The sequence below is a fragment of the Moschus berezovskii genome, chromosome 9 (assembly GCF_049115385.1).
Source record: "Moschus berezovskii isolate FMDL1 chromosome 9, NW_MosBer_1.0, whole genome shotgun sequence".
Taxonomy (NCBI): Eukaryota; Metazoa; Chordata; class Mammalia; order Artiodactyla; family Moschidae; genus Moschus; species Moschus berezovskii.
The window spans coordinates 87,460,535-87,488,205 of NC_142468.1; the positions used below are offsets into that span (position 1 = coordinate 87,460,535).

At 47.2% G+C, this 27,671-nt stretch overlaps 1 protein-coding gene and 1 long non-coding RNA gene across 4 annotated transcripts in view; one reads left to right on the plus strand and one right to left on the minus strand.

Annotated features, from left to right (window-relative positions):
- Positions 1–27,671, plus strand: part of LOC129562581 (uncharacterized) — a 96,234-nt gene that overhangs the window by 44,257 nt on the left and 24,306 nt on the right. The window lies entirely within an intron of this gene.
- PARP16 (poly(ADP-ribose) polymerase family member 16) lies at positions 293–27,668 on the minus strand. Of its 3 annotated transcripts, XM_055435886.2 has the most exons (7): positions 27,612–27,667; positions 26,854–27,173; positions 10,132–10,269; positions 7,671–7,877; positions 4,618–4,789; positions 3,071–3,212; positions 293–1,708 (listed from the first exon to the last, which is right to left on the minus strand). In XM_055435886.2, exons 2-7 carry the CDS (start codon positions 27,025–27,027, stop codon positions 1,570–1,572), a joined length of 972 nt encoding a protein of 323 aa, XP_055291861.1. In that variant the 5' UTR covers positions 27,028–27,173; positions 27,612–27,667; the 3' UTR covers positions 293–1,569. The 3 variants fall into 3 exon arrangements, with proteins under 3 accessions (XP_055291861.1, XP_055291859.1, XP_055291860.1); XM_055435884.2 differs by having other exon boundaries at positions 26,854–27,668; XM_055435885.2 differs by having other exon boundaries at positions 293–1,705; positions 26,854–27,666.

The window sequence follows — 27,671 nt, forward strand, 5'->3', positions numbered from 1 at the left end:
CTTCACTCCTGAGAATGTCTGTTGGTCTGTCTACCTTGCTAGACTGTCAGTTCCATGAGGGCTGGGACAGTTGGACCTGACACTGCTATTTCTAGTGCCTGGTACATAGTAGGTGCTCACATTTGCTAAATCATTGACTATAAATGTAATGCCTATGGATATCCTAGAGATACATACTCTCCAGAAAATGACCACCCCAAACATGGAAGGAAAGAGGATGAAATTTTTCACAATGATGAATACACAGCAGACTCGCATTAAGGCTGAAAAGCAGTCACGAAGACAACTTGGAAATTAGGAAAATATCTTTATTATTTCTGAAATGTTCCAATATTCAATGTAGAAACCATGATAGTGGCTTTTTCACAACTTCACAAATTATAGAAAAATGACTTTCCATCTTCTTTACAGAAATCTCCCCCCAAAATCAGGGCTCCGTGATGGCTGACACTGGGCAGGAAGGGGGGGCAGAGAATACAGCAGGTAGGACCAGTGCTCTCGGAGCAGCCTGAGGCTTTTCCTGAGCATTTAAAGCTCAGGCTGAGTCCCAGAGACCTGCAGGACCTGGGAGGGAGGTGTGGCCCCCACACACCTGGGACACACTGAAGCCAGCCTCTGCTTCAAAGGCCGGCCACCCCCAGAAGGCCTGCAGTGTAGCACTTGTGGCTGATGGGCCATGATCAAGGCAGCTTCGTGAGAATGAGAGCAAGAGTCAGGCCTGCAGCTCAAATCCTTTTCCTCTAAAGCACGGCCAGGAAAGAGGCTGTGTGCACTGGCCAAATGGTGCTCTAGGTTTAGAAATTCCCCTTTTAGCTCACAAAAACAAATTGTCAAATAGTTATTTTTAAAAAAAAATCAGAAAACAAACATTTGGTTCTATTTAGGCTGTAATCAGCAATTGGTAATTTTTAGAAAAAGACGACTCGAGCTGCTCATCGTTTTTATCAGGTCTCTGACTCCTTCCTTTCTCATCCGTGGCTGGGTGGAGGGGTTACAGCTGTAGCGGAGGACTGTGTGTTGACATGAGAAAACTGTGAAAAGTGTTTTGCACTTGCATACAAAGGCTGATGGAATTCAAAATGATCCCATTGAGTTTTATGAGAAACAGGACTGTTCCTCTTGGGTGTCTCAAGTCAAAACAAGGCAACTGCCTAGTGATTTATAGTCCCCACTACACTTTCTCCTGCCTTCCAAGAAGGCGTTAGAGAGGGGCCGATGTCCACCAGAACCAATTGTAAACACCCCACAGACAGCCTGGACACTTTGTTTTCAAATGCAGCAGGACTTTCTCCTTTGGCCCTGGCAAAAAAGCCAACTCCTTAAGACTGTTTAGGAAGGAACAGACAGGAACTCTCCCCCAAAAGCTAAGAGGGGCCAGTGCCCTCCATTGACTAGAGTGATGGAGAACATCGACAAAGGCAATTGATACATTTATGGCATATGAAAATTGTCCTGTGGTGCCCAAGTGGCCCCCAGGCTCGACCTGGCTCGATGGGGGGCACAGGAGGTACAGAACGAGTTATCGTAAGGCACGTGATCGAGGTGGCCCCCACACCAGGCCCAGAAAGATTATCTCTTCGCACGATTCCAAAAGTGTTGGAAAGCTGAGGAGTTGATGACACTCACTGTGAGCAGCAGCAGCAGATACAGGGTGATCATGACCGTAAACCAATGGCTGGAGACCCAGGAGAGCTGGCTGGAAGCCCTGCTTCAGCGGGGGTGGGTGGCGCGGGGGGGGTGATGTTGGAACAAAGAGAAAAATATTTTTTTAAAGGGTATGCAACAACTTCTGGCTCAGAGAAGATGGAATGATGAATTTCATCCTCTGAGTGAGCCACGAAATGAAGCTTCATGTGTGCTCCTTTCCTCAAAAAATCTGGAGCTGTTTGCCCTGGCGCTGACATGCCTTTCACCAGAACAATTTCTAAATGTACAAAGACAGCTATGCAATGAGCTCATCCTGATCTTTTCTTTTATAGCTCCTCTTGTACCTTTTATAACCAGTCTTTTCTTAAGCAAGACTATGGTATCTAGACAGATGACCTCGCTTAGGCAGATGACCAGATGGCGGCAGGTGGCAGGGTATTTAGCACAAGGCTTTTCACTTTCAGACATGCACAGATATCACTCTGAGCAGGGGAAATCCTCTCTGACCCACTGGGAGATGATCTAAGCCATCCAAATGTGCAGTACAGAGGCACTGCAGGAAGGAGTGGGAAAGGAAAGGAACTTTCAAGTAGAAAAAGCCAGATGATTTTAAACCACAGGATACTGTCCCCCAAACCTAGGAACCCTGGACATATTTCCCAGATCTAAGGGGAGATGATTTTACTAGTTTACTGAATCCTGAAGCATAGAAGTCGGTGGTATAGACAAGCAGGAGTTGGGAGTATTAACAATAACCCTTTCCCTGTCTAACCTGCTTGCCTGTTGCTCATCCCCATAAGAAATGCTACCAACAATGCAACAAAATCTCAAAGTGACCCTCAACCCCAGAGAGCCCTGCCAAACCCCCAAATACACACTGCTGGAACAGCATGAGGAATCCACCACTCTGATTCTTACAGGCTAGAATGGCCTCATCTGCTACTGGATTCAACACTCTAATTTTAGAGATAAAGATGAAGCATCTCAGGTCCAAAAAGGAGCAGGTGGTGGTCTGAGAGTCACTGTGGAAAGTGACTGAGCCAGACAGCACAGAATCAGAATTCCAGCCCAGTCCCGGCCCCACCCTTCCTCTCAGCTCAGCCCAGTCAGTGGATTTCAGTCTTGTGATCAGAGCCGAGGTGGCTAAGGGGCTTCACGGTTCGGCTTCATTTAATCCCTCAAGTCATTTGTGTTAACAAAGCTATTCCTCACTAGAATATACAGTCCCCTAGGGCCAGGACCACATTTTATTCAACGTATTCCTCACTCCTTACCCCTTATATGAAGCAGAGTGCTTTATGTATTTTATACATAGCTGCGGTTCAGGCTGAGGGAGAGGGGCCGCTGATAACCAGGAACCCACTCCCATGAACACAGCCCTTGGCTGTCCTCCTGGACTTTGTGCAGCAACCGTCCTTCTCACCTGTTGGGCTGCTTCTGCGAGTACACCAGCAGGTACTTCACACGCAAGAGCTGGTTATTAGTGACCACAAAGTACTTTGGAGGGACGTCGCCCCCTTCACTGTGCTTGATTCTCGCTCTCTTGCGATCTATCTCCTTGGAATCTGAATAAGGAGAAAAAGCACAACTTTACAGGGGGAAATGCAGTAACAAAAGCAAACTATGAGCAGAAAGGAGTCAAGCCTCCTGGTCCTGAGTGTGCAGAGGCCCTGGCAGGCAGAGGAACGGCCTGTGTATGTATGGGAAGCAGGACTTAAAAACAGGAGAGTCCGTCAGACAGACCACCAGGAAGAGGGAAAAGGGAACAGGAAAATGAAAAAAGATACGAGAGGGTAAAAAAGAAAAAGCCTGAGTGGGGAAAGCAGAGGGAAGCAGCAGATTGATGGCCACAGCAAAAAAAAATCATCTGGGACTAGCAACAGGACTTGCTCTGAAACAAGTCTTTTAACAGGCATTTTAAATTAACCGTTCTGGATTCGAGCTTCCTAGAACACTCATCTTCCACCCTTTGTACCATGACTTGTTTAAAAAAAAACCTTTCCTTTTAGTAACATGAAAAAGTTTTATGAAAAAGAACCAAAAATACAACAACCAAAAAAGCCCACAACAGGCCAAAGCTTCGTGACAGCAGATATTACAAGGTCTTGTCCTGATGTTTAATGTCACAGTGTGCAGACTTCCTAAGAATTATACAGGCGAATATTCATGCTGTCTGGTTTGGGAGAGTGGCGTCAGACCTGGGCCCGTTCCTCAGGACTCCAGTTGTTTTACATTAGGGGCCAGGAACAGTGTTCTCAATTCTCCTCTTAGTGGAACCAACAGGCCAGTTCTGGAGTCTAGAATGACAGTTCTGTGACTTCTCTGCCTTTCAGGACAAAACAGCAAGAGGCAGAGCTTTAAGGGACAGATCAGGAGAGCAGACTGAGGGGCCCACTGGTCATCTGCTCACTGGGGAACCCAGGATTTACCCCCACGGCCTCAGTTGGCCCTCACATCCTCCTGGGGCTCCAGCACACACCAGAGTGGCCTGGAGGAACAGGGTGAGACGCATCGTTAGCTTCAGTTTAGCAAATGTTTACTGAATGTCAAGTACGTACCAGGCTTCCTGCTGACACTAAGTGCCCAAGAGTGAGTGAGACCCAGTTTCTGCCTTTAAGGAGTCTATGCTCTGGCCTCGCAAGCTCATTTTCATCTTCTCTACCCCAAAGCTTTCCCTGAGCATTTGGACCCATCGTGACTGCCCCCTCCTCTGAGCTATCCCATGGACCTTATCAGCACCCTCAGCTGGCACTACTGACCTACTGCCTTGTAGGAGGTGATATCCTTTTCACCTTGTGTTCAGTCCTTAAGGAGACGGCTCACTCCCTGAAGGCGGGCTCTATCCCACACCGCTCTGCACCCAGCCCAGCCCTTGCCATGCAATGGGTGTTCCACCCAACAGCTGGGCCAAAAGCAAGAGCTTGACACCCAGAGGCCTGCAGTCCAGGTCAGGGCCAAGTGCTTACTCACCCTTCTTCTTCGTTTGGCACTTGACGTCTGGATGGTCAATGACCTCGCACACAGCCACGCAGCTAAGGATGGGGCCGAGGAGACTGTGCTGCCACCCGTGGCCATGGGGGCTATAAATGAGGGCCAGGCTCAGGTCACTGGTGAGGTAGGTCCCTTCCCCAAACAAGGATGTCTGGAACGGTGGAGATAAACAGAACACAAACAGGGCTGGGTGAGCGCCGAGTGGGTGCAGCAAAACAACACAGGTCTTTCTTCAGCAGAGTTTGTTAACACAAAGTCTTCCAGCCTCTCCTTCTCCCAGCAAAAGACATAACAGCAAACAATCCCATGACATCATCACAGGGATATTACAAAACACATTCCTACCTCACCACAGTTTAACTGACTGCGGATGTGGCTGACTCACCTGGCAAACTAGTAGTTCTAGTGCTCAAGGCTGAGTAAGAGAAACACAGGTGTTAAGAGCCCAAAAGGACCCATGTTTGAACCCCGCCTAACCCTCTAACAAGAAAGCAAGTAATATAAATTCTCTGGGCCTCAGTTTCCACACCTGCAAAGTGGCGATGATAATCTATTCTTCACAAGGTCGTAGGCAAGGATGCAATGAGACGATGCAGAAAGCACCACACAGAACGCCTGGCACAAGAGAGGGGTGGGTATCCCATCACAGGCTCCTGTGTCTCAGGGCATCAGTAATTCCTGCTACAGGACTGGATTAAGCACAGTGACACTGACAGGCTTGGAGGAGCAAAGGCACGCCCCTATGTGCAGGGAGAGGGGGGTCACACCTAAGTGACTAGGGAAAGTAACCTGAGTCATTACTTGGAAAAGAAATGAATCTCTCAGACCAGACACTGTAACCAAGTAAGGCAGGGCTATATGAGAAGCAAGGTTAAGTTTTGTGTTGGTGCAGACCAAGAAAAGGTCCAAAATTCTAGGAGGCAGATCGCTGGTGGTAGGTACTAACTTGCTGTCCTCCACAAGGAAGCATGCCACGTAAAAGAGAAGGCTCTCAGGTGAAATACCTGCAAGCTGAGGCTACAGCAGGCATAGCAAACACATCCTCTGCCCATGCAGACATCAATAATCAATCATGATGCCAACTTAAAAATATCAATCATGGCACTCATTCATACTGATTCAGATTCCTTCTCAACACAACATTCCAAGTAACTGCTACCAATGGATGGAATTTGACATAAGTTGTAATTCAAATTCTATCTCTGGGCCTCAGTGTCAGCATTTTAAGATGATTGAACGGCCTTACACAACTCATTGAACATCCTCTACTTGAGAACTGAGAAACATCCTATTCAGTGGCACCAGACATCCACAATTCTCAACCAATTAAGTGAAGCTTAGGGGAAACGAAACAAGCCTCTGCTTGGCCATTTTACAATGTCCCCATTATCTCAAAAGCTAGCACAGATCTTCTCCAAGGAGGCAATGTCTCTGATCTGACCCTACAGCCATTTCTGCTTATGCCTCTCGTGTATACACAATTCCCTAGACTCAAGAACCATGCACAGGGGAGAGCAACAGCAGGAAACTTGGGAGTATCTCTACCAAGGAAACACTCTTAGAGCTTCAGCTGGCAGGCAGGCTCCCTCAAGCAAGCCCCTCACTGAAAACCCAGACAGAGGTGGCCAGAAGAACATCCACTTCACCAAAGGGCTCTGATGAGATGCTTCTAAGCAGCAAACCCCTCAACCAAGCAAAGCCTTGGTTACAAGACTGAAATCGGCAGGGAACTTCTTCAGACGCGCTGTAGTGTGAAGTGTTGGGCCCCTGGATTCCAGTAGCCTGGCCATAATAATAAGCTGAGAGCCAGAGTAAACAAGCCCATCCTCCTCAACAAAACCCAACTGCGATAATCAGCTGCAGTGGTGTTGGAAAAGTCTCTCCTGCCTTGGGGCTGCATCAGCTACAAATAGCCCACAGCTCATGGAGCCAGCCCCCAGACAAGGCCGATGCTGGCACAACTAAGGGAGAAGCTGCAGCCCTCCAACCACCCCCCCAATCCCTCTCCTTCAGCCTCTAAAAGAAGCCACTGCTTCCTTAGTGCTTAAGTACAGAAGAGCCCCTTGCATACGTGATGTGTTTCAGTCCTGTCAGGACACCAGAAAGTGGGGAATGGCATCCTATTTTACAGATGAGGAACCCGAGGCTCTGAGAGGTTAAGTAAATTTGCCCATTAAAAAAAAGGGAGGAAAGGGATTTCCCTCATGGTACAGTAGTTAAGAGTCTGCCTGCCAATGAAGGGGACACATGTTTGATCCCTGGGCTGGGAAGATTCCACATGGTGTGGGGCAATCAACCCTGCGCACCGCAATGAAGAGTTGGCCCCGCATGCCCCAACTAGAGAAAGCCCATGTGCAGCAATGATGACCCAGCACAGGAGCGCCCCCCTCAAAAAAAAATGGTGCAGGGGAGCTCAAGGAGGGAGCTCCTCTCAATTTCCTCAATGATTGACTCTTGGAGGGTCCCCAGGGAAAGTACTTCTCAAACTTCAACATGCACATGAATCATTTGGGAGTCTACTAAATTGTGATTTTTCATATGATGGGGTGCAGATGGGCCTGAGATTCCACGTGTTCAACAAGCTCTCAGTGATGTGGTCCAGGGATCATGCTGGGAAGACCAGGCTGGCCACACAGTAGCATCACCTGGGGAGCTCTGGAAGCATACTGGTGCCCAGGCCCCACTCCCAGAGATTCTGACTTAATTGACTGGGGACATAGCCAGGCATCCAGACTCTTAATAGCTCCCCCAAGCAATTCTAAATGTGCAGCCAAGGCTGGGAACCATCTTTAAAGCGACACTTCTCAAACTTTCATCAGTAGAGGAATCCCCTGGAAACCTTGTTAAAATGTAGGCTCTGACTCAGGTCTGGTGGGCCAAGGATTCTGCATTTCACAGGCTCCTAGGTGATGCTGCTGGTCAACAGACCACACTTTGAGTGGCAAGACCTTAGTGAACCTACCTACCCCTACCCTCACCAGCTCTGACCACCCACCTCACTGCCCTCTGATGTCAGCAGACTTGGGCCCCACCTTGTTCAGGTGGCAGTGCAGGCCATTGTGGATGATGGAATGGAAGTTTTCTAGGCGGCTCCCGTGGAAGGCGTAGATGAGGTCGCGTTCTCCTTTGGTCTCATAAAATTTGGCGTTGGCTGGGTCGGAGTACTCGATTTCAAACAGGAAGTCCGGCACGGGGACAGGCGTGTGAGGGGTACCAGTCAGCTTTTGGATCTTTTCAAACTTGAAAACATGCAGGAAGTCGCAGTTTTATTTGGGAAGCTGGTAAAGAGTGCTGCCAAAATGGCCTCCTAAAGCCTTGGGCTTAGCTCCTATGGGCTCTGCTCATGAGACCAACTGTTTTCACAGCAATAAAAACATCAGTTTATAAACAAGTTCAGAGCCTACAGCTCAAGACTGCTTTCCTCTAATGTGTTTTCCCCTACAGTCAGCTAACTAAGAAGTATGAATTGTACCTTCTAACTAAAGATCACATCTAATTTTCATTACACTTTCACATTTATTTCCTGCATTCCACCTTTACAATACTATCAGGAGCTAGAAAGGTGTGATAAATTACAAAACTGGTCACGAATTTTTCCTCCCATCCCTGTCCATTCACGTTTCTGCAATGTGATTTTGCAGGTGGAATTCCAACAAGATTTCATCGGGAGATGGAATCAATTTCTCCACCCCTTAAATATTCACTTCTCTTGGCTAATGGTACCTTGGTAAGCATATGGCAAAAGAGCTTCCCTTGTCTGCTGCTGGGAACCCTTCACAAGTCCTGCAAACCTTCTACAGGATGACAGCTTTGTAGAAGCAGGCGCCAGCCACAGCAGCCTTCAGCTGGGATAGCTGAAGCCCCATACGCTTAAGTGAGGTTACCCTAGAGAAGCCCCGTGTGAGGCAGCCCTGCTCAGAAGAACCACCCGACCAACCCAGAGAATCGTGAGAAGCAGCCCGAGTTGTTACAAGTCAGTAGATTTGGGGGATGGTTTGTGATGCAGCAGAAGTCAACTGATATGCAAGGATGAACTTCTTAAGGGGTAATAATGCTCTTCAGGGCAGAGACCACATCATTTCTGTAATTTTCCAAAAGTACATCCCAGACCAAAGTCAGTCTGTGGTAAACTTTTCTCTGGGTTATGATTAAATGACAAAAATAAGGGCAAGTTCACAGATATATTTACACTGATGTAAGGCTGCCATGAGCCCTTCTTTAAAAGAACTATCCTTTTAGCTGGAGGTCAGGGCCATCCTCCCTTTTTCATATTAAAATATCCTTTTGTAAAATGATATGCAGTAGACTAATGTCCTTACTTGGTCACGATAAATAAAAAGTTGATAATCCTGGATCCCAACACTTCATATTTTAATGGAATTTAAATCTATATAATCTGTATAGTCAAACATCAAGAAGCAATTGCTTTATCTACTTTGCCTGTAACACCCAACAGCCAGTAAACGCCTGATGAGGAAGGAGTAAATCTAAATTTAACAGATGACAAAAGTGAAACCGAAAGAGCATCCAGGAGTTAGCAGCCCAGCCTGGACCTGAACACAGGTATCTTGACTCCCACTCCAGGGATGTTGATGTTTTCTTACCACCCAACGTGGATGGGGGATGTCCCTAGACACCAGAAACCGAGATACCAAATTCTAGGCCACGTAAGGAGGATTTTTGTCTTTAGCGGGAACTTATAAAATCAAATGCTCTTAAATTAAAAATGATTAAGGGAAGAATGTACAGACAAACCCCTATTACCACTTAGAGGTAAGAATGCCAGATTAGCGATCTGTCAGTCTACACTTTGACCCTTGTCATCCCAGCCTGTCCCTGTAAGATCCCAGCCAGGCAAGGGAAGCCAAATTACAGAGTGTCTGCCCTGTTCTAGAAACTATACTGGGGGTGACACACATTCTGTCATAGCTCCCTTCTGAGCTGTTAATATTCTCATTTTACAAATAGGGCACAGAAGACTAAATAATAGATGGGATCTGAACCCAGAGTCTAAGGATATCCACCACTTCACTCTGGCTGGTTGCTTCCTGAGAGCTGGAATCATTTAAGCTGTGGTCAAGGATCCCCCCTTGTTAGAAATATCTGGGGTGCTTGTGATAGCCAACATTTTCTGAGCCCTTAGCATGTGTCCTCAGGCATTATTCTAAGTGAGAAAATTCATTTAATTCTCAGAGCCAGTTCACTGACGGAAGTATACTATCATTATTCCCATTTTACAGAGTGAAAACTCAGGTACTGAAATGCGCCCAGAAAACTGCTCAGCGTCACACAGCTAGTAAGGAGGGAGAACACAGCTTTGTCCTGCCAATATGTAAACTCCTGGGCCCCACTCTAGACACAGAATCAGAATCTCTGGAGACAGGGTCCAGGAATATACATTTTCAACAAGCTGCCCAGGTCACGCTGGTGCACAAAGAGGTCCCACAGCTCTCCAGGCCCAGGAATCTGTGATCCTATACACCAAAGTCTCACCTCTGACTTCCCTGCACTGTGGATTGTCAGGACCTTTGAGGATAAAATCCAGCTCATCAGGTCCCAGGCTCGAGGCTCTTTTTCTCCTGAGGACTGGAGAAGTTCTTTCAGGTTAGGTAACTTGCTGGCATCTGCAAGCTGAAGTGAGAAAACTTCTGTTAACAAGGATCCTGGGGAAAAATGATAGTAACCAGATGCCCTCTAGTGGTAAGGCAGGCAACATGCACTTCTTTCATGTTCCAAGGAATTTCTTAAGAGGGCAAAAAGCATAAGTCTGTGATCCCTTTCCAAATACTGCCCAACTCCTAACACTCTGAACACTGGAAGGTTACATGTAACTCAACTGATACAAAACCTAACCTGAAGGGCTTCCCGAGTGGCTCAGTGGTAAAGAATTCACCTGCCAATGCAGGAGATTTGGGTTCGATCCTTGGTCTGGGAAGACACCAATGCCACTGAGCAAATAAGCCACAACCACCAAGCCTGTGCTCCAGAGCGGGCAACTGCAACTACTGACTCACACATCCTAGAGCCCGTGCTCCACAACAAGAAAAGTCACAGCAATGAGCAGCTCGAGCACTGCAACCAGAGAAAAGCCCAAGCAGCACAGCCAAGAATAAATAAATAATTTTAAAAAACTTAACCTGAGGGACTTCCCTTGTGGGCCAGTGGTTAAGAATCCCCCTTCCAATGCAGGCGATGTGGGTTTGATCCCTGGTGGAGGAACTAGGATCCCACATGCTGTGGGGCTGCTAAGCCCATTTCCTGCAACTGAGGCTCGATGCAGCCAAATAAACAAATATTTAAAAAAAAACACAAAACTTAACCTGAGCAGATGTGAAGTTCATTTCATCAAATTATCTCACTTTGTGTTACTATTAACACAAAGTCTTTTCCTGCAGGACTTTCAATACCTAATCATGGGATGCACCCTGCTGGAGATGTTACCAAATACACAGTATATACTGTGGGTAAAGGATTAACAATGCCTTTTCCCTTCAGCATGAGTTAATTTCCTATCCACCTGTTCCCCTGGAGACCAGATAAAAGAAATGTAGCAATTACATACATAACTAAGCGACACCATTTATGGTAACTACAACCCAAATGGTAACTCCAGCTGGGCTGGAAGAAACTGTGAGTGGGGAATCCATGGTTGGGGTTTCCCCAAGTGTGGTGACTTTCTGTGAGGACCCTGGTAGTTACGTTTATGATACTGTTACTAGAGGGGCCAGCCTCTGTGGAGCATGGGGCTTCATTAGACCAGAGCAGTTCCTGCAGTCACTCAATGTGAATCTCATCTCCTTAACACCTGAGCTGTCACACTTGAGGGCAAAGACTAGCTCCTGGACCTCTTTGTGGACCACAACAAGGACTTCTGCAGAAATGGAATGCCTGTTGTGAGCTGTGATCCATCCCAGAGCCTTCTGATGTAGGCTAGTACCTGGTGTGTGAGGTGGACAACACTGCCTCTGTAAAATTAGGCAGAATCTGAATTCCACAACAGATTTGGTGCCAGGATTTCTGATAGGTGACTGGGGACCTAGACTAGCAGAGAGCTACAAGGTATCTGTAGCTTTTGCTCAGAAATTAGAACTGACGAGAAGCCAAATCTCTCCAGAATGGGGTTTAAAACACCACTGCAGACTGGTGCGGAGAAGGCAATGGCAAGCCACTCCAGTACTCTTGCCTAGAAAATCCCATGGACAGAAGAGCCTGGTGGGCTGCCAGTCCATGGGGTCGCTACTAGTCGGACACGACTGAGCGACTTCACTTTCACTTTTCACTTTCAGACATTGGAGAAGGAAATGGCAACCCACTCCAGTGTTCTTGCCTGGAGAATCCCAGGGACGGCGGAGCCTGGTCGGCTGCCATCTATGGGGTCGCACAGAGTCAGACATGACTGAAGTGACTTAGCAGTAGCAGCAGACTGGTGACACCTGTGAACATACGCCCTCCAAGTTTTGCTCACTCAGTCCCCCGGAATGCCCCTTCCCCCAGCCCTACCGACCCAGGCAGCCCTCTCCTCCAAACCCCTAAAGCACTCAGCCCCAGTACTGTCTCTCCAAATTGGCCAGGATTCCCCAAGACCAAGGACTGTCTTGTGTTTTCCAAGTTCTGTTTCCCTGGATGTAGAGAAAAGAAAAGATGGATCTCAGGTTGAATCCCCACGCCTTAGACCTGGCTCAGCCACTAGACCTGGCTGAGCCTCGATCTCTCTAACATGAGAACCCCACTATCTCCATGTGGGTTGTCAGGAAGATCAAAGAAGGTAAAAGAATCTCAGGGCCTGGTCTATACAGTGTATGTCCATTTCTTTTCTTCCAATTTGTTTTTCTCCCTGGACAACACATACCTTTCCTAGGGATGTAGTTGGTACTTCATGAATATCAGCAGTTCTTTCCTCTGTTTCTAGCTGGTTCACAGCTGCAAACCTTGGGGGGATTATTCCCTAACCCTGTAACATTTCAGAGTTGTCTTATTCCAGTCTCTGTTTCTAAAGATGCAATCAATAGACTCAGGTTTCTGATAAAACTAAATCTGCACGCCTTGTGGGCCATCAGTGGGGACCCAATTTAAAAACAGGGATGTGTAGATGCTCCACAAGAATTGATGCTACACAGCAGGGAAGCAGAAAGATGAATAATTATGACTTAAAACTATTCACTGTCATAACAAAGATGGGTACAAACTACAAAGGGGAACAAAAGAGACCCCTGTTGGGTAGGTGCTGGGAGAAAAGGAAGCGGTCAGAAAAGGCTTTGAAGGGGAGGTGCTGGGTGACAGAGTTGGACAGGCAAAGGCACAAGAAGCACGGAAGTGCAGCCTATAGTCAGGGGCATCAAGGGAAGTTAACCACAAGCTCTTTTCCCGGGTGGCTCAGGCCCAAATCTGGGCTCAGCCCTTACTAGCTGTATGACCTGGGTGAGTTAACTTCCTGGGTTTCAGTTTCCTCAAACATATAATGGGAATGAGATTAGCCACTTCCGAGGCTCCTGCTGAACGTTAACCAAGTTAAACAAGTACTGTGCTGAGAGCAGTAAGAAGGCAGTAAGTTAGTGGGGCTGCCGAGAGTGTTGTCATCATCAACTGCAACTGGTTCAGAGCGGCGACAACTTAAGACTGTGGGGGAAGCATCACCAGGGGAAACAGCAGTGAGAAGACGACCTGAGATCAGCCTGTGAAGGACCCTGCACCCTCCTTGGGGACTCTGACTTTTCTGCTCTGTAGGCAACATGGAGCCACTGAGGGTACCCAAAGATGCATTCCAAATGATCTCCCCTCAGCTACACCGTGGCCTCCACTGGCACGCTTTCCTACTCCTGGTCGACACCTGTTATGCCAGAGTCTTATCTCCCATGGGAATGAGCACACCCATCGCTGCCCTCAGATCCCACCCGCGAGCCACAGCCTTTGCCAACAGCCAGACCGAGTCATTGAGGCCTCACAAGAGACTGTCAGGCAAGGGCCCTTTCAGGGTTCAGTCTATGGACGTGGGAGAGACCCCTCTCAACTCTGAGCTAGGCCTAGGCTCTTCCCACAGCTGCCTGCCCACACAGAGGGGCACTGCTGTTGCATTATTCCCATTTGCAACAACACAGATGGACTTGGAGGGCATTGTGCTAATAAGTCTGACAGAGAAAGACAAATGCTGTATGATATCACCTATATGTGGAATCAAAAAATAAAACTAGTGAATATAACAAAACAAACAAACACAGATATAGAGAACTACTGGTTATCAGTGGGAGGAGGAAAGGGAGGCGCGATAAGGAAGGGGTAGGGGGTTACAAAGCACAAACTGCTGCTGCTGCTAAGTCACTTCAGTCGTGTCCGACTCTGTGCGACCCCATGGATGGCAGCCCACTAGGCTCCGCCATCCCTGGGATTCTCCAGGCAAGAACACTGGAGGGGATTGCCATTTCCTTCTCCAACGTGTGAAAGTGAAAAGTGAAAGTGAAGTTGCTCAGTCTTGTCTGACTAGTAGCGACCCCATGGACTGCAGCCCACCAGGCTCCTCTGTCCATGGGATTTTCTAGGCAAGAGTACTGGAGTGGCTTGCCATTGCCTTCTCCGGAAGCACAAACTACCATGTAAAAATAGACAAGCTACAAGGACATATTGTGTAGTGAAGGAAACATAGTTAATATTTTATATTAACTATAAAGGGAATGACCTTTAAAAATTATGAATCACTGTGTTATACACCTCAAACAATACTGGAAATCAAGAATACTTCAATAAAAGAAATTTTTTAATTTTAAAAGATATATATGTACATACATACAAACATACATAAAAATAAGGAAACCGAGGCTTGGAGAGTTCAAGTACCTTGCCTAGGATCACACAGTTATTCAGTGGCAAGGCAGAGACACAAAGCCAGGTAACCTGATGCAAGTCCATTCTCCATGATGCTCTCCTACCAAATCAATGGAGAAATTTAGTAGTGGACTGACTATTTTAGCCCAAAAGAGCAATTCTGCTGCTGCTGCTGCTAAGTCACTTCAGTCGTGTCCGACTCTATGCGACCACATAGACGGCAACCCCCCAGGATCCCCCATCCCTAGAATTCTCCAGTCAAGAGTACTGGAGTGGGTTGCCATTTCCTTCTCCAATGCATGAAAGTGAAACGTGAAAGTGAAGTCACTCAGCTGTGTCCAACTCCTGGCGACCCCATGGACTGCAGCCTACCAGGCTCCTCCATCCATGGGATTTTCCAGGCAAGAGTACTGGAGTGGGTTGCCATTGCCTTCTCCGAGAGCAATTCTAGAAGAACTTTAAGAGGCTGCTTGGGAAGCTCGAGGTATGTTTCCTGAATAATACAGCCAAGACAGCTAGCTACTGTCTATGCCTAAGCCCTGTCAAAGGGCTTAAGAAGAAAGACGTACGTCATGTGTGGTATGGGGTGGGGGGGTTGGTCAAGAAGACAAACTCTCCATCTAGACGAGAGAAAGGAACCACAGTTGGTGCCATTAGAAGGCATTTATCAACAACTGGATTGAGGGGCAAAGTGTTCAGGAGGAGGGCAGGCATTCATGGGGGCTGAGGGGAAGGCAGACGGAAGGGCTTTCAAAGCAAGTAGGGTGGGAGAGGAACCTTGAGTGAGGGTGTAGAATTTTGAGAGGAAGAGAATTCCCAGTGGGAAAGAGCATGGCAAAGAGGCAGAGAAGGGAACAGAGCCTCTCCCAAAAGATGGTCCAGGGCTCAAATGCCCCAAGGCCAGGGAAGTGATGAAAAAGAGAAAGAGGTTGTCTAGGAAAGAGTAGTGAGGACTGTGTTGAACTGGAGGCCTAGCAAAGGGCCCAGCCACCAACCTCCAGCTGCTCTCTGCCTAAGGGCCGCCTCTACCCAGGCTGTAGAACCTCAGACTTTTTTCTTGCTTATAAAAGACCAGATGAGAAACAAAACCTGTCATCCCACAGGCCACCTTTTGCAGCCTCTGCTCTAAGGAATAAGGAAGGATGCAGCTGGAGAAGTGGTTGAAGGAGCCTGGGCAAGTCCTGAACACTGGACACTGCTAAGCGGTCAAAGGGGTTTGAGAAAGGAAGAGGTGGTCTGGGTGACTGAAAAACCAAGAGCAGGGAACCAGCAGGGGACAAGCAGAAAAGAGAGGGGACCAATGACCTTCAGTTCAGTTCAGTCGCTCAGTCGTGTCCAACTCTCCGCGACCCCATGAATCACAACACGCCAGGCCTCCCTGTCCATCACCAACTCCCGGAGTTCACTCAAACTCATGTCCACAGAGTCGGTGATGCCATCCAGCCATCTCATTCTCTGTCGTCCCCTTCTCCTCCCGCCCCCAACCTTTCCCAGCATCAGAGTCTTTTCCAGTGAGTCAACTCGTCGCATGAGGTGGCCAAAGTATTGCAGTTTCAGCTTTAGCATCAGTCCCTCCAATGAACACCCAGGATTGATCTCCTTTAGAAGGGACTGGTTGGATCTCCTTGCAGTATAAGGGACTCTCAAGAGTCTTCTCCAGCACCACAGTTCAAAAGCATCAATTCTTCGGCGATCAGCTTTCTTCACAGTCCAACTCTCACATCCATACATGACCACGGGAAAAACCATAGCCTTGACTAGACAGACCTTTGTTGGCAAAGTAATATCTCTGCTTTTTAATATACTATCTAGGTTGGTCATAACTTTCCTTCCAAGGAGTAAGCGTCTTTTAATTTCATGGCTGCAATCAGCATCTGCAGTGATTTGGAGCCCAAAAAAATAAAGTCTGACACTGTTTCCACCGTTTTTCCATCTATTTCCCATGAAGTGATGGGACTAGATGCCATGATCTTAGTTTTCTGAATGTTGAGCTTCAAGCCAACCTTTTCACTCTCCTCTTTCACTTTCATCAAGAGGCTTTTGAGTTCCTCTTCACTTGACCAATGACCTTAGAAGGAGACAACTCAGTATCCTTGCTAAGGGTCCGGGTTGGGGCAGGGGAGGGAGTTGGGATGGGAACGGGACAGCTCAACGGACACCTGGCAACACTCCAGATCAAACTCTCCTGGGGACGTGGCCCAAGACACTGTGTTTACAGAAGTTGCCACAGGTGATTCTTATCACCCGGAAAAGTGGGGATACTCAGGCTTAGATGTTAAGCAATACTGTCCTAGAAGGACTGGCAGCAGGAATGAACATCTGAAAAAAAAAAACAAAAAACCCTTGTCTATGAAGATGCCTGAGGCCATGATTACTAGCTGTGGGTGGAGGTGCTGGAAGGAAATGAACCAAAGCTACAGCCAAGGTCACCAGCCTCAGGGACCTGACAACAGAGTGACACCTGGAAAATGGGGTGGCCCACTGAGACGAAGGCAGGAAAGGTAAGACAGCATAGCTGCTACAGGTTCACCTCGTTTTCCACAAACCTAAGGTATAAAAACCTCCAGACGTTCAAGCTGGATTTAGAAAAGGCAGAGGAACCAGAGATCAAATTGCCAACATCTGTTGGATCACAGAAAAAGACAGACAGTTCCAGAAAAACATCTACTTATGCTTTATTGACTATGCCAAAGCCTTGACTGTATGGATCACAACAAAATATGGAAAATTCTTAAAGACACGGGAATAACAGACGACCTTACCTGCCTCATGAGAAATCTGTATGCAGGTCAAGATGCAACAGCTAGAACTGGACATGGAACAAGAAACTGTTTCCAAGTCAGGAAAGTTCAGTTCAGTTCAGTCACTCACTCAGTCATCTCCGACTCTTTGAGACCCCAGGGACTGCAGCACGCCAGGCTTCCCTGTCCATCACCAACTCCCGGAGCTTGCTTCAACTCATGTCTATCGAGTCAGTGATGCATCCTCTGTCATCCCCTTCTCCTCCTGCGTTCAATCTTTCCCAGCATCAGGGTCTTTTCTAATGAGTCAATTCTTCGCATCAGGTGGCCAAAGTATTGGAGTTTCAGCTTCAGCATCAGTCCTTCCAATGAATATTCAGAACTGATTTCCTTTAGGAGTGACTGGTTGGATCTCCCTGCAGTCCAAGGGAATCTCAAGAGTCTTCTCCAACACCACAGTTCAAGAGCATCAATTCTCCAGTGCTCAGCTTTCTATATAGTCTAACTATCACATCCATACATGACTACTGGAAAAAACATAGCTTTGACTAGATGGACCTCTGTTGGCAAAGTAATGTCTTTGCTTTTTAATAAGCTGTCTAGGTTGGTCATAGCTTTTCTTCCAAGGAGCAAGCGTCTTTTAATTTCATGGCTGCAGTCACCATCTGCAGTATTTTTGGAACCCAAAAAAAATAAAGTCTGTCACAGTTTCCATTGTTTCACTATCTATTTGCCATGAAGTGATAGGACTGGATGCCATGATCTTAGTTTTCTGAACGCTGAGTTTTAAGTCAACTTTTTCACTCTCCTCTTTAACTTTCATTAAGAGGCTCTTTAGTTCTTCGCTTTCTGCCATAAGGGTGGTGTCATCTGCATATCTGAGTCATTGACATTTCTCCTGACAATCTTGATTCCACCTTGTGCTTCATCCAGCCTGGCATTTCTCATGATGTACTCTGCATGTAAGTTAAATAAGCAGGGTGACAATATACAGCCTTGATGTACTCCTTTTCCTATTTGGAACCAGTCTGTTGTTCCAAGTGCAGTTCTAACTGCTGCTTCTTGACCTACATACAGATTTCTCAGGAGGCAGATAAAGTGGTCTGGTATTCCCATCTCTTAAAGAAATTTCCACAGTTTGTTGTGATCCACACAACAAGGCTTTGGCGTAGTCAATAACATAGAAGTTTTTCTGGAACTCTCTTACTTTTTCAATGATCCAACAAATGTTGGCAATCTGATCTCTGGTTTCTCTGCTTTTTCTAAATACAGCTTGAGTATCCAGAAGTTCACAGTTCATGTACTGTTGAAGCCAGGCTTGAGAATTTTGAGCATTACTTTGCTCACGTGTGAGATGAGTACAATTGTGCAGTAGTTTGAACATTCTTTGGCATTGCCTTTCCTTGGGATTAGAATAAAAACTGGCCTTTCCCAGTCCCGTGGCCACTGCTGAGTTTTCCAACCTTGCTAGCATACTGAGTGCAGCACTTTCATAGCATCATCTTTCAGGATTTGAAATAGCTCAACTGGAATTCCATCACCTCCACTAGCTTTGTTCGTAGTGATGCTTTCTAAGGCCCACTTGCCTTCGCATTCCAGGATGTCTGGCTCTAGGTGAGTGATCACACCATCATGGTTAACTGGGTCATGAAGATCTTTTTTGTACAGTTCTTCTGAGTATTCTCGCCATCTCTTCTTCTTATCTTCTGCTTCTGTTAGGTCCATACCATTTCTGTCCTTTACTGTGTCCATCTTTGCATGAAATGTTCCCTTGGTATCTCTAATTTTCTTGAAAAGCTCTCTAGTCTTTCCCATCCTACTGTTTTCCTCTATTTCTTTGCACTGATCACTGAGGAAGGCTTTATCTCTTCTTTCTATTCTCTGGGACTCTGTATTCAAATGGGTATATCTTTCCTTTTCTCCTTTGCCTTTCGCGTCTCTTCTTTTCTCAGCTATTTGTAAGGCCTTCTCAGACAACCATTTTGCCTTTTTCCACTTCTTTTTCTTGGGGATGGTCTTGATTACTGCCTCCTGTACAATGTCATGAACCTCCGTCCATAGTTCTCCAGGCAGAGACTATCAGATCAAATCTCTGGAATCTGTCACTTCCACTGTATAATCATAAGGGGTTTGATTCAGGTCATGCCTAAATGGTCTAGTGGTTTTCCTTACTTTCTTCAATTTAAGTCTGAATTTTGCAATAAGGAGTTCATGATCTGAGCCACAGTCAGCTTCCAGTCTTGTTTTTGCTGACTGTATAGAGCTTCTCCACCTTTGACTGCAAAGAATATAATCAAACTGATTTTGGCATTGACCATCTGGTGATGTCCATGTGTAGAATCTTCTCTTGTGTTGTTGGAAAAGGATGTTAGTTCTGTTGGCCAAACTGTTAGCCTTTGCCCTGCTTCATTTTGTATTCCAAGGTCAAATTTGCCTGTTCCTCCGGGTATCTCTTGACTTCCTACTTTTGCATTCCAGTCTCCTATAATGAAAGGACATCTTTTGGGGGGGTGAGTTCTAGAAGGTGTTGTCAGTCTTCATCGAAACATTCAACTTCACCTTCTTCAGCATTTCTGGTTTTAGCATAGACTTGAATTACTGTCATACTCAATGGTTTGCCTTGGAAACGAACACAGATCATTCTGTCGTTTCTGAGATTGCCCCCAAGTACTGCATTTCGGACTCTTTAGTTGACTATGAGGGCTACTCCATTTCTTCTAAGAGATTCTTGCCCACAGTAGTAGATATAATGGTCATCTGAGTTAAATTCGCCCATTCCAGTCCATTTTAGTTCACTGATTCCTAAAATGTCGATGTTCACTCTTGCCATCTCCTGTTTGACCACTTCCAATTTGCCTTGATTCATGGAGCTAACATTCCAGGTTCCTACACAGTATTGTTCTTTACAGCATCAGACTTTACTTCCATCACCAGTCACATCCACAACTGGGCACTATTTTTGCTTTGGCTCCGTCTCTTCATTCTTTCTGGAGTTATTTCTCCACTGATCTCCAGTAACATATTGGACACCTACTGACCTGGGGAGTTCATCTTTCAGTGTCCTATCTTTTTGCCCTTTCATACCATTCATGGGGTTCTCAAGGCAAGAATACCGAAGTGGTTTGCCATTCCCTTCTCCAGTTGGGAAAGGAGTACCTCAAGGCTGTACATTGTCACCCTGCTTATTTAACTTATATGTAGAGTACATCATGAGAAATGCTGGGCTGGATGAAGCACAAGCTGGAATCAAGTTTGTCAGGAGAAATGTCAATAACCTCAGATACACAGATGACACCACCTTTATGGCAGAAAGCAAAGAAGAACTAAAGAGTCTCTTGATGAAAGTGAAAGAGGAGAGTGAAAAAGTTGGCTTAAAACTCAACATTCAAAAAACAAAGACCATGGCATCCGGTCCCATCACTTCAAGGCAAATAGTTGGGGAAACAAGGGAAACTGTGACAGACTTTATTTTGGGGGGCTCCAAAATCACTGTAGATGGTGACTGCAGCCATGAAATTAAAAGACGCTTGCTCCTTGGAAGAAAAGCTATGACCAACCTAGACAGCTTATTAAAAAGCAAAGAAACTACTTTGCCAACAAAGGTCCATCTAGCCAAAGCTATGTTTTTTCCAGTAGTCATGTATGGATGTGAGAGTTAGACCATAAAGAAAGCTGAGCACTGAAGAATTGATGCTTATGAACTGTGGTGTTGAAGACTCTTGAGATTCCCTTGGACTGTAAGGAGATCCAACCAGTCACTCCTAAAGGAAATCAGTTCTGAATATTCATTGAAAGGACTGATGCTGAAACTGAAACTCCAATACTTTGGCCACCTGATGCGAAGAACTGACTCATGAGAAAAGACCCTGATGCTGGAAAAGACTGAACGCAGGAGAAGAAGGGGAAAAGAGGATGAGATGGTTGGATGGCATCACCAACTGGATGGACGAGAGTTTGAGCAAGCTTCGGGAGTTGATAATGGACAGGGAACCCTGGCATGCTGCAGTCCTGGGGTCACAAAGAGTCAGACACGACTGAGTGACTAAATGAACTGAACTGAAGGTATGAAAATCCAGACTGACTAAAACAGATTAGGGTTGAGAGTCTACAAGAGTCCTCTTCATAAAAAGAGTCATCACACGGACCCTTAAAAAGGGCGGTTTTCTACCCTAACCCCACACCAGCATCACCTGGAAGCTGGAGAGTTGTCTGCCACCATCTCACATACTGATGAGCTGATGGTGACAGAGATGATAACAGAATCTACATCACTGAGTTATTAGGAAGATTAAATGCGTTACACACAATCCTCCTGAAAACAGAAATAAAAATATAATCTGAGAGATTGAGAGGTTTACATTGAGATACCAAGTATGTACCTAAAGGACACTTATTGACCACAATGAATCTGTTAGCTACCATTTCCTCCACTACGCAGCACATGAGTGCCCATGAAATGATCAAATCAATTACTAGAAAAAATTTTAAACTACATATTCTCTACAAATAAACAAAAAACACAATGCCTAGGTTCCACCTCAAACCAATTAAATCAGAATATCTACGTGGTGAGACGCAGATGTCAGCAGTTTCTGAAGCTTCTCGGGTAATTCCAATTCAAGCCAAGGTTGCTGCTGCTAACTCACTTCAGTCGTGTCCGACTCTGTGTGACCCCACAGACAGAAGCCCACCAGGCTCCCCCGTCCCTGGGATTCTCCAGGCAAGAACACTGGAGTGGGTTGCCATTTCCAAGCCAAGGTTGAGGCCCTTATAAAGAATGATCTTCCCAGTAAATGTTAACATTCAATTTCCAATCTGGAAATAAGCAACAAAAGTCTTCCTTAGAAAGGTCTGTTAACTGATGAGCCAGCAATTTCACCTTTTGGAATTTACTTCAAGAAAATAACTAGAGATATAAGCAATGATTAATGTAATAGAAGGACCTTAGTTTGCTGCTGCTGCTGCTGCTAAGTCACTTCAGTCGTGTCCGACTCTGTGTGACCCCATAGATGGAAGCCCACCAGGCTCCCCCGTCCCTGGGATTCTCCAGGCAAGAACACTGGAGTGGGTTGCCATTTCCTTCTCCAATGTGTGAAAGTGAAGTCGCTCAGTCGTGTCCAACCCATAGCGACCCCACGGACTGCAGCCCACCAGGCTCCTCCATCCATGGGATTTTCTAGGCAAGAGTACCGGCTGACCAGGGATCAAACCCGTGCCCTTGGCAACAAAAGCATGGAGTCCTAACCACTGGACCCCCGGGGAATTCCCACCACAGCATTATTTATAAGAGCAAATTTGTTAAAATTGTGTAGGAACCCAGACGAAGGACTCCTAACTGCTAGGAAGTGGAGGCACAGAATAAGAGGAAGTTCCAGCTGTATCTTAAAGGATGAAGCAGAGTTTGCATGGACAGAGGGGGTGGCCTGGAGAGGACAGGCAAGCCCTGGGGTCAGGCAAGAAGCTTATTCACATTTTAATCCAGACATTGGAGTCGGTTTGTCTAGACATTATAAGCCAGACCCAAACCAACAGTCACTGGAGAAGTCCGGGCCCCCAGATAGGAGATGGGAATAGTGTAGACTGGCTGCAGTGCTTCACAGGCTTTACTAGGCACACAAACACACAGTGATAGTCGCTCAGTCGTGTCTGACTGTGACCCCATGGACTATACAGTCCATGGAATTCTCCAGGCCGGAATACTGGAGTGGGTAGCCTTTACCTTCTCCAGGGAATCTTCCCAACCCAGGGATCGAACCCAGGTCTCCCACATTGCAGGCGGATTCTTTACCAGCTGAGCCACAAGGGAAGCCCACAAACACCCAGAAACACTCATGGATCTCCTTAAAATGCAGATTTTGATTGCATAGGTCTGGGGTGCGGCCCAAAAAGCTGCATTTCTAACAAGCTCCGAGGTGATGCTGATTCTGCAGGCCCTCAACCACACTTTGGGTGGTAAGGGGTTGAAATTAATACATAAGAGCCATCCCCGCCCACCTCCCACCCCCAGCAAGGGTCTGCAGGCTAATGGAGAACCAGGGCATGGTGTTTTCTAGGGGGAAAAACAAAACAAAAAACCTTAAGGCTGTGACACCAGTGACAAGATTCTGTGTCCGTGATTCAGGAATGTGAACTGTACAACCTGAATTTTGAGGGGGTGATGGTCAAGACTATTGGACATTCCAAGAATGCTACAGATTCTCTGACCTGAAAAGAGCTTAGTCAACTCTTTCCGCAAAAAACAGAATAAAAAACCCTCAGCCTGGGCAATCAGCACATACCCAGTGTGATTCCTCAAACATCTTATAAGCACCTCCCAGGCCAGGCACTGGGAATACAAAGAACTAATACAAAATGAAAAAGCTGAACACTGATAGAAATGTCCTCAAAACAAGGCACTTGAGAGATGATTTGGAACTTGGGGGCCTATGAAATAATCAAACCCGGGTCTCCAATACTGCAGGCAGATTCTTTACCATCTGAGCCATCCGGGAAGCCCATGAAAGAACAGCCCAGAGCCATGCTAAGACTCAGAGTGTGGCTCAGCAGCGGGCAGTCTCAGGAAAACAACTGTCAAGGAAGTAATTTAAGCCAGAGCTCTAATTTTTGGAAACTGCAGCAAGTGTATTAGGACACCTCATAATGTAGAGAAAATTAATTTTAAATGGATGAAAATGATTCACTGTTTCACATTACTTGCAAGTGATTTTAGCCAAACAAATTAAAATAGGATATATTTTTCCAGTAGTTGTGACACAGGAGCTAAGTTGCTCTGAGGCACATAGGATCTTCCCTGTTCAGGGATGGAAAATGGGAGACTTTTAAAAGCTACAAACCTTCCTTCTCCAAGTAACCACAAAATGATCCAGAAGGCTGAGTCCAGATCTGACTCCTTTTAAAGGTTAACCTTTGAGTCAGAGAGACACAGGTCCAGATGCCAAGTTCTCTGCACCTTTTAACTCGTGTAACATGTGGCAAAACGAAACCTAAAGTGTGTTTATCTAAGAATATGTGCATGCCCCCAGAGGTCATGCCAGGACCTGCCTGGTGAGAGGTTTCTCCTCAGAAAGAGCTTCTGAAAGCCATGCCTAAAAGAAAACCAAGAATCTGCATAGCCTGCACTAATTTCCCTCACTCTGGGGCCCAATAAGGAATGGTAACAGGTTGGGACGGTAAGAATCTGTGTTTTTTTCAGTGGCCCCTGAGAGAAAGAGTGCACTGTCTAAAAATGGCCCCAAAATGAGCTCCATGCGCAGGACAGTCTATTTCTACAGAGGCGGCGGCTATTTGGGGCTACCCAAATTGTCAATGCTCTCCTAAGGGATTACTGGTATGGGAGGACGCATATGCCCCAAATTGAGTGCACTAATGGCTATGAGAGGGATGTGGGACAGGGTGAGCTCCATTAGGGGTGCTTATACTCTCTCACTTGGATTTTTTATAACAAGAATATAATCAAACATTACTTGTATAATTAAAATGAATTTTTTAAAAAGCATGAACAAATCAATGCATGAACAACTCCAAAGATCCCTTTGCGTTTATCCCATATCCATCAAAGTAACCTGATTCTGTTCTAGCAGAAAGAGAACATGCTGAGCATTCTAGTCCATTTGGATGTTTTTTGGAAAAAATTAATAAAGCGTATTGTGGGGCATCACCTCTGGTGAGTTTGGTACCTCTGACCCTCAGTTTTTTCTCTCTCTACTCCTGAACAGATCCCTCTGTCACCCTGCCACCACAAGGGTCTTATACATCCTGGATGTCACTACTGCCCTCTCAGACCAAGGATAAAATCTACACATCTGGGCAGATCATGCCCAGCCCTGCTTTCTCTGGTTGGCCTCATCTTTTCCTGTTCCCCACAAAAGTCACACGGAAGCACAGACTTGTCCTTCTTGGTGAGATCCTCGTATTCTGCCCATCCTGCTATTCCTCCTGGAATACCCCTTTCCTCCTCTCAGCAACTCCAAATCCTCCACATCCCTGGGGATTCAGCATGGTGTTGTAACTGCCCCTGGTTAGTGCTCTCTGAATCCAGCCCACTGCCAAGGGGTAGAGTCCTGCTCTGGGCTTCCATTTTGTATACAGGGCTTACCCCATAGGATAACTGATCAGACTGTTAACCTCTTCTTGATTCTTTTAATTTTGTATCCTTAGCACCTGGCCCACAGCAGGAACTCAGTATATATCCACTGACAAAACTGAAGAAAGGTTCATTCCCCAACACTCTGATAGCACAAATGCACAGAATTAAATATTTGAATTTGCAGAACAAACCATGGGGGAAGTCAGTCTGCTTGCCTCTTTCTCCAACCTCCCATTCCCAGTACCCTGAAACCCCTGTGCACTGTGGTCAAGATCTGAAGCCCCCTCAACACATCCCTAGCCTAAGCTGCAATGGACCAGGCAGGGCCAGGAAGCTGGGCCGTTGTCCCTTGACCATCTGGGAGTGAAAGCAAAAAGAGTCACCCAATACTGACCACCTCATAGGATAACTGATCATCATCGGAGATAATTTTAAACATCTGTTGATTCTAATCATGATCAACATTCTGTAAAAATGGTTTGTAATATTAACAGATTTTCTAATGTTGAACTAATTTCACATTTCTGGTAAAAACCCAACCTATTAATAAGTAATTATTATTTTTATATATTGCTAATTCAGTGATACTGGCCTATAAGTTTCTTGTATCATTCTTATTAGATTTAGTACCAAGATTACGGGCTTCCCTGGTGGCTCAGAGGTTAAAGCGTCTGCCTCCAATGCGGGAGACCCGGGTTCGATCCCTGGGTCGGGAAGATCCCCTGGAGAAGGAAATGGTAACCCACTCCAGTATTCTTGCCTGGAGAATCCCATGGACGGAGAAGCCTGGTAGGCTACAGTCCACGGGGTCGCAAAGAGTCGGACACGACTAAGCGACGGAACGGAACGGAACCAAGATTACACTACCCTATTTTTCTACTCTGGAAGAATTTGTGCAAGACTGCAATTATTTAGTTCGTCAGTGATTGGCAGAACTCACCAATGAAACCGGGGTAGGCTTGGAGTTGTCTCTGAGAGAAAACCTCTGAGTACACATTCAATGTCTTTAAAGCCTACAGGCTTTTGATTTTGTATTTCTCACAGAAGCAAGTTTGGCAAGTTCCATTTTTCTAGGTAGTTCCAAACATTTGGATTACAAAGATAACTAATATTTGGAAGGCTGACCCTGAGGTGAACTGCAATAAATTAAGTTCCTCCCTCCTGAATCATCAGAGAAATAACAGCTCACATGTGTACTGGACATATGTTACAATTTATAAAAGTACTGGCCACACATTACGTCATCTGAAGATGAGGTCCCTGTGGCTTTGATGACTTATGATGTCTCATTATTTGCAAAGGGATAGATAACTTCCTATTTAGCAGAATCAGCTGATTCACTAGGAAATGCTGTGGAGGCCTATGCAACTGTTGAATTCCTCACTTCATCTCGGGGTTGTCATTTGGGAGTGTGAATATCTAGGGTGTTGGGAGTGTTCTGAGCTCCTGGAAACAAACCTTCCCCAAGACCAGGCTGGGGGTGTTAAGTGCGGGGCTGGCACCTTCACGAAACACGGGTTCCACACACAACGCGGCCCGGACGCAGTGCTGGGGGCGACGGGGCACACTCACCAGGGCCTCGAAGTCCTTGCAGTCGTGGCGGGCATAGGACGCGGGGAAGGGCCGCAGCACGGAGTCGCGCTTGTAGCTCCGCAGGGCCGAGGCGAAGAAGCTGCAGCGCAGGTCGGCGGCCAGCACGTCACGGCCTGCCGCCTCCCTGACGGCCGCCCAGCCCGCGGGCTGCATCCCGGGGCGCCGCGCGTTGCCGGGGGAGACGCGCCGAGGTGCGGGGGCAGGGGCAGGGGCAGGTGGGGCCAAGCCTGCGGGCAGCGCGGGGCCGGGCCCGCGGACAACGGGCTGGAGGGGGCCGGGGTCCCTCGGCCGGGGGCGAGCTAGGCGGAGAGAGGAGGTGACAGGGTGAGAACGTGCTGACGAGTGTCTTCTGCGGGGGCGCCGCGCCACTCGCCGCCCAGGGGCCCGGCCCGGACCGCGGGCCAGCGCGAGGGTGGGCCGGGGGATAATGGGGCCGGCGGCCGGGGATGCCGGGCCTGGGGGAGGGGCTATGACATGGGTGAGACGACAGCGTCCCGACACGCGTCCTCTGAGGCGGCCTGGGGTGGGGGCACCGCCAGACGGACCGCGGCTACGCCGGGAGAAGCTGCGGCGCGGCCCGGGCCTTCCTGCCCCGCCTTCGGCCGGCGCCGCCGCAAGCCCCGGCGCTCGCCCGGCTGCCCTCGGCGCTGCCTGCGTTCCGCCAGCTGTAGGCGTCCGCTTGCCGCGCGGCGCCCTCCGCAAGGACTCCGGCGCCCCGCCGAACCCACGGGGCCTACCTGCCCGCCCCGCCGCAGCCGCCGGCGTCCCCGCCGAGCCCGGGGCGCCGCCTGGCGCTC